At 40.3% G+C, this 15,000-nt stretch overlaps 1 protein-coding gene across 1 annotated transcript; it reads right to left on the bottom strand.

The window, feature by feature from the left end:
• Positions 1–6,457: 6,457 nt before the first annotated feature.
• On the bottom strand, positions 6,458–13,358 carry irx4a (iroquois homeobox 4a; the record flags this gene model as incomplete). The annotated part of the gene is made up of 5 exons (XM_083760344.1): positions 6,458–7,167; positions 9,605–9,915; positions 11,878–11,981; positions 12,454–12,705; positions 13,314–13,358. 5 exons carry the CDS (start codon positions 13,356–13,358, stop codon positions 6,458–6,460), a joined length of 1,422 nt encoding a protein of 473 aa, XP_083616470.1.
• Between the last annotated feature and the right edge of the window lie 1,642 nt (positions 13,359–15,000).

The following is a 15,000-nucleotide window of genomic DNA, read 5'->3' as shown; positions in this document are numbered from 1 at the left end:
CCTAGCGCGTCAGAGCACATCCTCACAGTTGGCCGGGCTGTCTCTCAAAACTCCTAAAATAGTCTAAAGTCGACCTGTTGGAGTTACTGAGTCGTCACACTACATGTTGTAGCCCAGCAGCGGTGGGCTCACCGAGGTGTCTCTTTTCCCCTCTCCATGGGACTTGTTAGAGGCTCTATGTTTGGAACCTCTCTACCTTGGTCGACTAGCTGTTAGAGAATACCTTCACAAAAATGTAACTCTGCAAACCGTTAAAGACATATGTTTTATTTGAATTGACCAGTTATTGTGGAGTCGTAGACCTATATTTTGGGCTTTATTAACTGTTATACTACTTTGTGGTTTATTAAAATTGCTAAAATGAACCACTATTGAAAATGTAAAAAATATACAATTGCACAATAAACAAGACTCATTCCACAGATATGTGACTAACTGCAAATTCACAGGTCCTGAAGAAAATGTAATGGATGTCAGTGCTCTTATTGATTTCCCTATAATATTTGAAGGAGATTATGTTTAAAGGTTTCGGCAATTCAAAAAAAAAAAGGATAGTATCACAAATATGTTGCACAACATTTCAATTTCCACTAGTGATTAGTATAAAGTTCATACTGAATATTGTATGGTTAGAACTTTAGATTGTTGTTTTATGGTGCCTTTATAGGTCATACGATGCCGTTTCAAACGATGCTGGTTAGGGCATGAATAACATTTAAAATCTATTGAGATATAATTATAGCAAAAGAAATAGTCTCAGCACAGTTTAATATAAACACTTCTTTGGGCCCTTTCATAACCTTTTGTTTCCTGAAAAACCTGAGGGCCTCATTTGTATGTTTTGCTGGACCCTCAGAACACAATAGAAAATGGAACCAAAGGTCAACGTTAAGTCTCCTGTAGCTTTTGTTCTTTAAAACAACAGCATTCTATCGATCCGTCCTGAATGATAAACACAAAATGTGTTGGTAAAACACAGTCTCCTCTGACCTTTAGCAATTACTCTTACATGTTTTTACTTTGCTTGTTTTTCAGATCAACCAAGAAAAGCTTGTTTTCCTTTTTTTGTGTTTGTACCACAAACACCATATTTGTGTATCATCAATTTTCTTTTGGGAATAAATGATCTTTTTATCTATGCTATCATAATTACAGTTCAAAACATTGCCATGGCATTTGGAGATACCTCACTTCCAGGCTGTGCTCAGAAATGAACACAAGAATGTCATTTACAGGGACGCTTCCTCCAATTTACAGTCAAACCAGCCACTTCTCTATACTGTTCACTGACATGCTATTCTCAAAGAAGATGAAACGTATGACATTTTGTCCTGCATGGAGTGTGTATGTGGGGCATATGACATGCCGGTTGGAAATCAATTAATTACTGTTGCTGAATTAATGACACCTGCATGTTCCTCAGCATGTGTTACGCCCTAAAAAGAAACAGCTGGTGACTTCATGTGTATCAGAGGAGACAAGTCCTGTGCAGTTGTCTGCAGCCCTCCCCAAGACCAATAGTATAGGACCAGTAGGTGATCAGCAGCAGGGAGTGCTTTAGTTGATGGGCGGGTATGGAGTAGACGACTTGTGAGAACCTCCAACATTCAGGGGCTTGAGGTTTTGTCCAATATGCTATTGAGATTTGGTAAGCTGGTTCCTAAATATAATCACGTACAATAGTGTGTTATTCTTGATAAGTGAAAATGCGATTGTGCTTACTGTATACCATTACAAATAGAAACTACTACTTTTATACAGACACATTTACTGACTCATGAGTTCTGCCTTTTTTATCATAAGCTTACTGTACAATAATAAGTTTCACAGTAACAAAAAAGGTCATACATCCAATAAATCTTTGTGTAAATGCAGTCTGTAGTGGAGCAGCAATGTTTCAGCTTATAACAGCATTACACATCCATTACAAGTTTCAAATAATAGGATTTTTTTAATGATATGATCAAACTTTAACTATCTCTTTTAGTCTCTCTCGCACACAAGCACGCACGCACGCACAGACTCACACACGCACGCACGCACGCATGCACGCACTCACACACGCACGCACACACACACACACACACACACACACACACACACACACACACACACACACACACACACACACACACACACACACACACACACACACACTTTCTACCTGAAGTAATGTGACAAAACAGTATACTGCATTCAATATACCGTGATCAACAATAACTGTGATACTATATTATCAATAGAAACGTGTCCTCTGTATCTTAGTGTCAGTTAGTCAGACAGACTCGGCTGTGAAAGCTGAGAGGGTTGAAGTGTGTGTAGTGACTAGCAATGCCCCTCAGGCTCAACCCTCTTGACCTGTGGAATGACTGCAGGGAGGTGATGGCAGCTAGGGGCTGATAGGGGCCAGTCACTGGGGCCTAAAGGCCCATCACTGTGTCACGTCCTGGTGGTGACAGGGCTCTGCACACACGCATAAATGTATAGGCAGTGGGCACACATACACAAATTTGCCAGGTGTGCACACAATTTCAAACGCACACACTCACGCACACACCCACGCACGCACGCATGCATGCACGCACGCACACACACACACACACACACACACACACACACACACACACACACACACACACACACACACACACACACACACACACACACACACACGCCTACTCAAAGTCCATTTCCAGTCACTGGAATGGGAATCGGAAGTGGCACCTCAGATCTGTGTGGTGTGACAGTGTTCTCTACACTTGCAGTCTTTCAGCTGGGGAGAGCTATTCAATGAAGGGCTTAATGCAATGGCAACATTTTAGGAAGAACTGCAACATACAGAAAAGACATTAAATCTATACTCCATGCTATACAATATAAAGTACTTTGCCTTTTCTCTTTTATGCATGTTGCTTGCATCAATATATTATTAACTGAGCAGTTCAAGTGAGCCAGCATCCATAGCAAATGACATTTAGATGTAATTTAAACCTTTAACAAAAATATTATTTTCTTCAAATATGATTATACACACCTGCAGGCTGTTTATTAGAACTGTGAATTCATATTTTCTAACCCTAATGTGCTTCACTTTACTTGAAATAAAAGGCCATTCCATTGATTGCTGATAGGGACACAAAGGGTAACTGTATTTATTAAACGCCATTTTTATTATACGCCATTGTGTGTGTGTGTGTGTGTGTGTGTGTGTGTGTGTGTGTGTGTGTGTGTGTGTGTGTGTGTGTGTGTGTGTGTGTGTGTGTGTGTGTGTGTGTGTGTGTGTGTGTGTGTGTGTGTGTGTGTGTTTTCTCCCATCTGATGTGTGCTTGTTCATTTGTGTTTGATCTCTCTCTCTGTCTTTGGGCTTGGTCATGCTTTGTATTTTCATTTAAGCTTTGATCACATTACCTCCTTTCTCATCATATTAAACTTGGTCAATGAATAGATTAAATATTCAATTAAGACTGTGTGCGTGCGTGTGTGCGTGTGTGCGTGCGTGCGTGTGTGTGTGTGTGCGTGCATGTGTGTGTGTGTGTGTGTGTGTGTGTGTGTGTGTGTGTGTGTGTGTGTGTGTGTGTGTGTGTGTGTGTGTGTGTGTGTGTGTGTGTGTGTGTGTGTGTGTGTGTGTGTGTGTGTGTGTGTGTGTGTGATGATGTGTAAATATATTTATGGCTCAGGGTCACAACAGTATTAACCTGACCCAGCCTCTCTGGGGATTCCCTGTGCTGCTGAGTGTTACATATACCATGCTTTAGAAGGACCAGGACCTATAGCAAAACATACTTGGCAGGATGCATGTGCACAGGAAGGAAGGAAGGAAGGAAGGAAGGAAGGAAGGAAGGAAGGAATAACTTGTGGTACTTGTGAGGAAACTATGTGGTTTGGCTGAGATTTTGATTTCATTACCTTGAAATAATCAACTCTGTCTCAACTACTAAAGGATGCATTTTGTGCTCAATTATGCATTGCTCTTTTTAAGACTGGGAAAGCCATTGGGTTAAGTGTCCCATCACTCAGTGATGATATGCCAAAGGCCTATATCTTATTCACGTTTTAAACATCTAATTGTTAACGTTTAAGTGGCGTTTAAGAGTGGCCTTTCTTCTCTCCTTTCTTATTTCCCATTTAATGTGTTGTGTCAAAGTCTATTACCTCAGTTGGACGTTTCTGTCCCTTAAGTTGAAAAAAGAAAAGGGAGAGAGCAGAGGAGAGAGAGAGAAAAAAAGAGAAGCCATCAGCCGAGGTTTGCCAGGTCGATAAAGCTTTTAGATTTGGAGATGTTTTCAGGGAAGCCCATTTCCTGCGGCTAAGAGTTGTTAATGGAGCTTAAGGAATTATCTTATGACTCTCGGTTCGAGAGCAGTTTATTTCGCCCAGACCTCACTCCCTCGTCGGAGGGCTGAATATGCTCCTGTCAAACCCGCTTAATGAAAAGTAACGCGTCGCTGATTACAGTTTTATTTGGTCTCTATGTAAAAAGCCCCTGTTAATTTACCATCCCGCTCCCCCCATGTATTCGAATTGGCCACGGATGAATGATTTAGCCTCTCTCTCTCTCTCTCTCTCTCTCTCTCTCTCTCTCTCCCTCTCACTTAAATAAAAGACGCATTAAGTGCAGTGATATAGTCTAATAAAATTCCTATTGAATTAATTCAATGACAGGGCTATTTTGTCTTTTCGGCAGAGCGTTTAGAGTATACCAATATTTTATTTATTTTTACATTTCAAACAGGCTACATTAATAGATGCTAAATTAAATTAACTTAATATTCCACTCTTTTTAAAAGTGGGCAGTTGCAGCATAAAGTTAAACACACCCCAAGATATGTGTTAAAATAGCAAACACTTTCCTGTCAGATATATAGCCTATAAACAATATCACCAGACAACATTTCTGCCCCTCCCGTGAATTTACTTTACGTCCATGTCAACTTTGCTCTAGAGATGCTGCAGGCAAGGTTTTCCAACCTGAGAGCGCAAATAAAAACATATACATCCTGACTCGGATAAATAGAAAATCCCTTTTGTCCACCATAGCACTTTCTTCAAGGGGGAGATCTCAATCGTTTGTGCTTTTCCCATTAAAATTCATCACTGAAGCCCCCCCTTTCCTCTCTCACAGGACAGACATAGTCCCCCGAGAGCTCCACTTTCGCCATTACTGTCAAGTACCCTTGACTCCTTTCCCTTTGCCCTTTTATCTACAACAACTAATTCGAGTTCCTTTGCCCTTTTCACTTTTATGCGACGTGCTTGCCTCTCCCGCAAAGCCCTTTCACTTTTCAGCCGAAGAATCGAGAGTAAGGCTTTGAGCCCCCACATAAATTGAAGGGTTATTGTCAAAACGAAAACTCACTTCAAATTATTTGCGGGCCCGTCGTTTGAACCTATTAACGGTTGTATGGCGAATAACTTACCCTTCTGACAGCTGCATCATGGATGAGGTTGAGATGTTTCGATAATATTATCAGAGAGAGAGAGAGAGAGAGAGAGAGAGGGAGAAGAGGGGGAAATCAATAGGCTGACATGAAATATGACTGCGAACATCCCAATTACAGCCTGTTTAGAGGGAATTAATGAGGCAGATCTTAGATACTGATATTGTTCTGTCTTGAGGGCTGAACCTTCTCATTTTCTTGCTGTCATTGAATGAGACTATTTCTCCCGAATATAACGCAGACCCATATGTTCTATATAGACGGTATACTTACTGTGATAATGGGTTTAAGGGGAAATATTTAGGCATTTTAGTGTTTTTTAAAAGGCCTACTAAAGTAGGCAAGCAAAACCCAAGAATAAAAAAAGGCCTCTAACTAAGGCCTTGTCAAAGATTGGACTCAATTGTATTTATAAACAACAGCAACAAAAATAAACTATAGCCTAATAATAAAATAGAATAGTAAAAGGAATGGTGAACCGTAAACCCTGCTTCAGGACCATGGACAGCACGCGACATCAGTAGCGCTCTTCAGAAACCAAACCTTTATTTTCAGTGAACATGAAACTTGAAACGCTCACCTTCACCTTTGAGGAGAGCTGTGCATTTGTGAGACTTTTTTTTCTTCTTTTTCTTTCAAGTGATACTCATCGACTGAGATCTAAAGAATATTCAATAACATTTGCATGCGCATATTAAAGAACAAACAAATAAAATAAAGAAAATCCTGTAAACTCTTTTTTTTCCAGATGTAAACTTTAAGTTAGTCCTGTACATTTAAATAGTTTGTGCGTGCGTTGGAACGGAATATCCAGATTTTTTTTCATGTGAAATGTCAATATAATAGTACATAAATATAATTGCTTTAGAAAATAATAAAACATGGAAACATGAAAACGCGGCTGTAGGCTATCCAACTTGAATGCCATTCCACTTTGTCACTTTATAGTTCGACGCTCAATCAAACAGTAACATCTCACAAAAGTCTTTTGTTTTTGCAGTAAAAGAAAATTTGGTTTGTTAAGAGCAGAAAAGTTTATTAACAGTTTTTGGGAAAGTCATGGCACTGTCTTTGGCGGAATCTTGATGCTGTTGTAACACCGTGTGTCCTTTGATGGCGTTGCAGTTTCCTACAGCGCTCTCCAGAATTGTGCCTTTGGTCGTGGCCCAAGAAACGGTGGTGTTGGTCAGCGCCTGGTTCAAAGTGCTATGCCTGAACAAGGGGTCGTGGAAAACCCCGTCCACCCAGTTTCTCAGAGTCGTGACCGGCGAATCCTGTCTGTCCATGCTGTTCACGGGGGAAGTTGCGGCCGGGGACGGGGTTAGCGATGACGTCTGGCACCTCAACATGCACGACGGATACTCAGTCTGGTTCAAAGATGTCGCGGTCTGGGCCAAAGACCAGATTCTGGGTTTGCCGTCCAGCATTTGGTGGCCTTGTTGTTGTTGCTGGTAGCAAGTCTTTATTGCCTGCTGTCTGTTGTCCTGTTCGAAACTATCCGGGCTCGATTTCAGGCAGCTTTTGGACAAGTCCTGCTCCCCGAGGGAGACGGGAATGGATATTTTCAGCGACGTGTGTTTTATGTGGTCGCCAGGGCAGTCCGTTGTCGTCATGTGGGTGTTCATGTGATACTGGTGTTTGAGCTCACACTCGGAGCTCTCAGACTCCATTGTGTCGAAATCGTCCAAGTCGCTCAGCTGAAGATCCTTATCATCCCGGCTCCGGTTGTCTGGGAAATGAAACGAGTGGGCATGTCAGAGATATCACCATGAGAGGCGTTATCAATTCTGATATTGTACCCAGATGACTGAACCCATTAACAAAAAATTAAAAATATCCTATTACATAATGTTCAAATTGCAACAGTCATGTAGCCTTCCTTCAATGCCAGTGTAATGATTAATACATTATGAAGGTTATAGCCTGTCATGTATAGATAGATAGATAGATAGATAGATAGATAGATAGATAGATAGATAGATAGAGAGAGAGAGAGAGAGAGAGAGAGAGAGAGAGAGAGAGAGAGAGAGAGAGAGAGAGAGAGAGAGAGAGAGAGAGAAAGAGAGAGAGAGAGATATTCACCTGGGTTCTAACTTCTAGTCTGGGGAAGTCATTTCATGCATATATAAGGCAATTCAGGATGTTTACATTGGGCTTAAACAATAAAGAATATAAAAGACAATGAAGGCCAAAGTTCACTTTTAAGTTGCTGAAATGTTGACAAAAGCAGTGGAGTTATTAGCCTGGGCTTAAAGGGATATTTCACACAAAGTTTTGGTCAATTCATCTCTACTCAGGCTTATTTATGTGAACACCCCAGATAGTTTGCTTGATTCAGTATTTAGTTATTTGATATTTTAACTCCTTTTAGCTGCTCCGCACCTTGCAAACCCATTGTTAACTTCAACCTCCATTTTAACCATGATAGATTAATCGAAAACACCTGTTTTCATTTATTTTTAATAATTGGTTTGATATTTTTTTAAATATAAAAACTAGAAAAGCAGTTCCTGCAGAAACTGAAAACCTGCAATGTTTATGTATATAAGAAATACAACAAAAATGGACCATTGGCACCGTGATGATGGGTGGTGACGTATTCACTGCCGCACCAGGAAGCGGCAGACGTTTGAATGTGTTGTTATAGCAACCACAGATAGCACCTCTGTGTGAACCTAGAAAGATCTGACTCTTCCTCGTGCAAAAACTTTGACAAAATAAAAAGTTGTAATATATAAGCGTAAAAAACTGCATATAGCTGAACATGTTGAAGTTTGAACTAGATTTCTATAGAACAAAGTATGTGGAAGAAGTTAGATGCTGTATAACTAGTGCGTGCTCGCTGGATCGAGTCCACAATGAAAAAAGCAATACAAAAAAACCCGGAGACCTTAAGTATTATGAGGGCATCATGACTATCATGGTTACAATGGGTTTGTATTTAGGCAGCTAAAATGAATATGAAATACCTAAATACTGAATCGAGCAACTTCAAAACTGTCTGGGGTGTTCACATAGAGTATTATGATAGAATGACCAAACGTTTTTCAAGGAGAAATATGCCTTTAAATCTGAAGGTTTGTCTAGTACTCTGCCTGAATACTGGAGAATGCAGCGGAAATGTCATCATCGTTATGCTAACATGCTGTCTTTATAGTATACCCTCTGCCTCACCCAGTTGTTTTAACTCTGCAAAGTTACTGTATAGCAGACCAGTCGCACATGACCTAGTAGGGGTTGTATTGTGAAAGCAAGTAGTTCAAGATGTATTTTGAGTGAATTTAAACTATTGATGTCAGTATTTTAAAATCAATTATATTACTCACTGGAAGCCTTCATGTGAACTTGAGTAATATGTTCAACTTTCTTATAGTCTTTGTTAGCATAATAGATTTTTTGGAGGGAAGACCATGCAAAATAGTACATTGCAGTAGTCTAACCATCCACATAAAGACAGATACATTGATATGTTAATGTTAATAATATAATGGCAGATTGTGTTATTTACTTGATGTGGCTATTAGCAACACATTTTCATAGATGACAAAGCTCAGCTAAAACTTTGCCATTAGATCAAAGAGGACAGCACACTGCTGCAATTACTGTAAAACACATCCTCATTCTATCCAAAAATGTATTCAAGCAAAACTGTTTTGATCTGTTTGATTTGTATAATCATGACCCATGGTTAATTGAAGTTTACAGATTTCAATAATGGTCCGGTTCAATATTCTATCAAAATCCGTATAAGACCTGGCCTATACATTACAGTAGACAAAAACATTGGAATACACTTGGAGTTTTAGAACGATGGCTTTCTGTCATCATCATGATCATTAAAAAGTGTTGCTGCATGCTACCACTGTGGTAGCATGCAGCACCACTTACCACTGCAGTGAGAGTTCACTACTGCTGTTTGATCGCCCAACACTTTGAAACACAAAGTTATTGTTTGTCTTGAATGTCTGAATACTTTTATGTCATTTCATAGATTCATTTTTCCAAGCACAATGGGGCCTTTGGATGCAAATTTTTACTTGTACTTCAATCTATTCAATTAGATAAGTGTTACACTTTAACATGAGGCCTGAGACATTGTCATCGTATGCATGCAGGCATAACAGAACAGGTTATTTTGAAGATACGTTTAAACTTTTGATACCAACCATCGTCATTGTTCTCGCTTTTTATCTGGCCTTCTTGGGATCCTTCCTCGTCCTCATCGTACCTCTTCTCATCCGATCCCTTGTTCCTGGGCGGCCACGTCATCTTGTTCTCCTTCTTGAGCCTCCGCCTGGCGTTGGCGAACCAGGTGGAGACCTGCGTCAGGGTCATCTTGGTGATGATGGCCAGCATGATCTTCTCTCCCTTGGTGGGGTACGGGTTCTTCCTGTGCTCCTGCAGCCAGGCCTTCAGCGTGCTGGTTGTCTCGCGGGTAGCGTTCTTCCGCCTCGTGCTACCATCCATGGACCCATACCTATAATTGGAGACAAGCACCCATAACAGGAATGTGTTTTAGCCGACCAGATGTTTGCTGTGTGGTATCTTTTTATCTACACTATAAAATCCTGAGTATCAACTCTGAGAGTTTACAAATGGATTATTTAACACATGACCTGCATACGTCTGTTGATGTCAATGTTTTACATTTTCAAACTCATAATAAAAAAGAATGTCAGACTAATCTTTATAGAGACTCATATAGATGGGGGTGCGCAAATGACAAGCCACACCAGCCTATTTGTGAAAAGGCAAGGCCATATAGACACAGAGGTGCCAAGCTTTATCCACCATTAAATAATTTTCCCGGTATCATTGGGTAAATTAATTTATGAAAAGACTGGAAGAAACACCAACCACTACACACCCACATCTGTAACTGGGACATGACTTGGGATTGATACATGGTTGTGTGTGTGTGTGTGTGTGTGTGTGTGTGTGTGTGTGTGTGTGTGTGTGTGTGTGTGTGTGTGTGTGTGTGTGTGTGTGTGTGTGTGTGTGTGTGTGTGTGTGTGTGTGTGTGTGTGTGTGTGTGTGTGTGTGTGTGTGTGCGTGCGTGCGTGCGTACCCTGGATGTAACCACAACAACATGTAATGAATAAATTCAACAACAGATGTGGACATTGACTTAGTTGCATGTTACTATACCCATAAAGCCCAGTGACAATTCAATATGCTTTGAGCTGCAGTGTAAATATATCTGTAAAATCATTACTATTCCAAGTAAATTATTCTTGAATAATGAGACATCACAAAATATGCTTTGATATATGCATTAAACAGTGTTGGTCAATTTCTGCCTTCCTAAAATAATTCAGGAATATAAATTAAAATGATGACGATGTGTTTAAATGAAAGTCATTTTCAGCTCAACAATACTTTATTCTGCAGCTTTATCCATACACGGTACACTGCCTATATGAAATATCATACAAAAGAATACCATTACTGTCTCCCGCAAATGTTAGCATTTAAAATGCAGTGTCAATTTACACTCAGCAGCAAGCTGCAAAAACACTCTCAAGGGAGGCTTTCATGAGGCCTTTATTGCCTTGTACCGTAACACAGGTCAAACACTGTTAAGGGAGTCACAAGGAGACTAGCATAAGGAGTGTTACATCTTTCTCCACCCTGTGCTGTTCATCCTCAGATAAAATAGGCTATAAAATTGCTTGGTTGAGCGTAAAGATGAGCCCTCAGGTAAAAGTTTTCTTATCCTGTTAAACATGAGATTAAAATAAATAAATAAAACCCTCATCTTGTCTCTTGTATATGTATTCATTAGTTGCGTTTTCTATTGTTCTGGGGCTTTTTCAGCTGGTAGTTTACTAGTTTTTCATGATTCACGTATACATGCAGGCCAATCACAAGAAAGCAGGCTACTGATTATAAGTGATCATCTGTGCCCTTGCTCTTGATGATGGTGGTGTACATTACAACAATAAGATTTCACTGTCAGACAAATTGCTATAGAATCTGTCACTTTGTGGCCTCTTTATGTCTTTCTGAATGGGTCATTGTCCTTCTGGCACAAACCACTAATGAAGAAACATTTGAGTATATAATTGCCTTGAGTTGTTGCTTGAGATGAAAAATAATCTAGACCTTTTTCTCAAAGATTGGAGGGTGTAGTTGCCCATGACAGAATAATGCATCACATGGAAAGAACCCTCAGAACCTTTTGCTGGGAGACCTTGCTGGACTTAGTTGGCATGTTCTTTAGTCTATATGTGTAGAACAATGTCTAACATTTAATAATGCCACATAAGTCGATATATTTTTTTCTTCAAATTGTAATTTGATTTTGCTTTTCTGTATCATATACAGCTATGCAATATCACCACACTGAAGACAAAAGTGCTAGGAATTCTATTTGCCTGCATGATCAACCAAACTTCATGACCATTAAGCAAGAAGCAAAAAAGTGAAAGTCACATACCTGTCGTATTGATACTGTCCCAGGGTAGGATCATAAGGGTAGTATGCTGCCTGCGTTATGCCCGCATGCGCAGACGCAGAGGCATCTTTCGTATCAAATGTACCCTGCAATCACAAATAACGGTTTTAATTGAAAATGTAAAATAAAAAGGTATCGAATGTTTACCCAATTAAGGACATGATTTATGTGGGTGCAAATTAGGCTATGCTGTTAATTAAAGAGTGCTGTCTTTTCAGTAAATGCAAACTGTAATTATTTTTTGGGGTAAATTAGATTAGGAGCTAGCTAATGAAACACAATAAATCTGTATAATTGGATACATAAACCCGACAGAACGTGGAGCCATGTTTCCATAAATATTATGAATTCTGCTTAATTAAAAAGTCAAACAAACCAAGTCGTCCCAGAAGTTAACGTATAATACATTTAATTGAGGAATAAAATAAAAGAAAATACATAAACACAGGAGGCTATAAGCCTCGGGTCTGAGATGCACGCCTGGTTAAACTGTCAAGTCTTTACTCCCCGCCGTTCCCATTAATCAATGCCAAGGGAGCGATCAGATAAACGGCTTACCAGAGAGTAGAAAGCAGAGGCATCCGTGCCATAAGTAACGTAATTCCCATAGCCTTGGCCGCTCGTGTAGGGGTTACCGTACACGCCCAGAGCCGCGGCCGAGCTGAGCTCATGCCTGGCGGTGGCCAGCAGCCGGCTCTCGTACACGGGGCAGTACACCGGGGTCTGCGCGGACGCCGCGACTCCGGAGTCCGCTATGGATCTGCCGGTGGATTCACAGCAAGTTGTCAGAGAGTTGGTTGTCATTAGGAACTGGAAAAACGAAAGAAGAGTGAAAGAAAAAGTTATTCGTAATCCTTTAATTTAAGAAAAAACGTTGAATATACCCTATTTGTTATTTTTAAATTAATTTCAGTAGCCTATTTGCGATGAAAAGCGCGCACTATAAAAATGTGTCCGAAATGAGCGAATTTGCAGTTTTATATTTCACAACAGCATGAGAAGAATGTTGACATTCTGTCACATGTGCCAGCATGTTTTTCCCTCGGTGGTCTATACCAAATGATTTTATGGCTCAAAGCCAAAACACAACAGTTGGGTTATCTCACAACCTATACGGCGCAAAAACACACGTGTCCGCGGAACAAGCTGGCATGTTTGGATTACAACAAAGATAAACACAGCACCCATAGTTGACACTTCAGAGGCTGTTATCTAGAAGAAATCGGTTAACTGTAGGTCATGGTCTCTCTGGTTACCCCTTACCTTGTATCGCTGAAACAACACAGGTATATCCTTCTAGCCATAAACCCGCGGATAGATTCCCAAAATAACTGTTCAGCCTCCCCTTTATATAACCCGGTCAGTGACTTTCATCGCCAAAAAAATAATGATGATGATGAAGTCAGCGCTGAACTTACCTGTGGAGCAGACGAGTATGGATATCCAAATTGTGGATATGACATGGTAGAGAGGTCCCAATATCCAGAAATAAAGCGAGACGAAAGGTCTCCACTCTATAACGTAGGCTGCGCTCTGTTTGACTGTACCAATTGATTGGTAAGCACAGGCTCCAAGGATGCTTATAGGGCGAAGCAGAGTAGCATGTTTAATTTGTTAAAATGCCCCCCTATAGCTGCTCGAACGCTTTTCAAAGGAACAGAAATCTCCTTTTTAATTTAAACCGTTTAAAGTTTTCTATGTTTACGCAAATTCATGAAAGGGGCTGCGAAATGTCCCTGTATATCACTTTGTTGTCAGAGATACATATTTTTTGCTTTTTAAAAAAGTAGTATAAAAGACGTCAGCAGCTGAGGCAGGATGTTTTAAACGGCGGTGACTCTGACGTCAGAAGTTTCCCACTCTAAAATGACCACTCTGTAACTTTAATATGCATTTTCCTTCATGCTTGAGAAAAAAAAGGAAAAAAAAAAACACACAGGCACAGGGACAGTCTGTGGGTGGTGGGCATTTCTTTCTTATTTTTTCATAACTTTCACAAATGAGTTGGATCAATGTCCTGAATATACTTTTGTATCAATTTGTATCATTTTTTATCAATTTGAATTAATCACACTCAAAATCTTAAATCTTTGCTATTAGTTCCACAAGTGAATTGATTTTAAATTGAGTGTAAGTATAGATCTTCATCCCAAACAAATCTGAACAATTAATCAAGTTTCCAATTTTTCTGACAAATGCCTGCACACCAATTACCTCCCCAAATAATGATTTAATCATATCCAGCCTTATGATTCCACTACTTAAAAATATTTAAATATCTGAACTTCACTTCAACATAATTTTCACATATCTATCTATCTATCTATCTATCTATCTATCTATCTATCTATCTATCTATCTATCTATCTATCTATCTATCTATCTATCTATCTATCTATCTATCTATCTATCTATCTATCTATCTATCTATCTATCTATCTATCTATCTATCCATCCATCCATCCATCCATCCATCCATCCATCCATCCATCCATCCATCCATCCATCCATCCATCCATCCATCCATCCATCCATCCATCCATCCATCCATCCATCCATCCATCCATCCATCCATCCATCCATCGACCGACCGACCGATCTTGTCTGTCTGTCTGTCTGTCTGTCTGTCTGTCTGTCTGTCTGTCTGTCTGTCTATTTATCTCACACACACACACACACACACACACACACACACACACACACACACACACACACACACACACACACACACACACACACACACACACACACACACACACTATAGTATAGTGCCAATGTGTGCTCTCTCTCTCTCTCTCTCTCTCTCTCTCTCTCTCTCTCTCAGCATCTCAGCAGTGTGTTTTGACCAGGGAAACATTGTATATACAACCAACGGCAGTAGCCAAGCAGCTGAAGTGTGAGCATGGCGCTACAGCCTTCCGCGGTGTGTGCTGACTTGCTTGGAGAATCCCGGGTTGAGACATGTGGATAGCCCCAGGGTCACTCCTCAAATTAATGATGATGTACTCCTCCTCTCTCTACTCCTCCTCTCCTCTCTCTTCCCATCCCCAACCCCAGCTGGATCTCTGCCTGCTGCGGAGACCCAAATCTGCCCGCCAGTGACAG

The sequence above is a fragment of the Protomyctophum parallelum genome, assembly GCF_964188405.1.
Source record: "Protomyctophum parallelum genome assembly, chromosome: 3".
NCBI lineage: Eukaryota > Metazoa > Chordata > Actinopteri > Myctophiformes > Myctophidae > Protomyctophum > Protomyctophum parallelum.
This window is presented reverse-complemented; position numbering and strand designations above follow the sequence as displayed.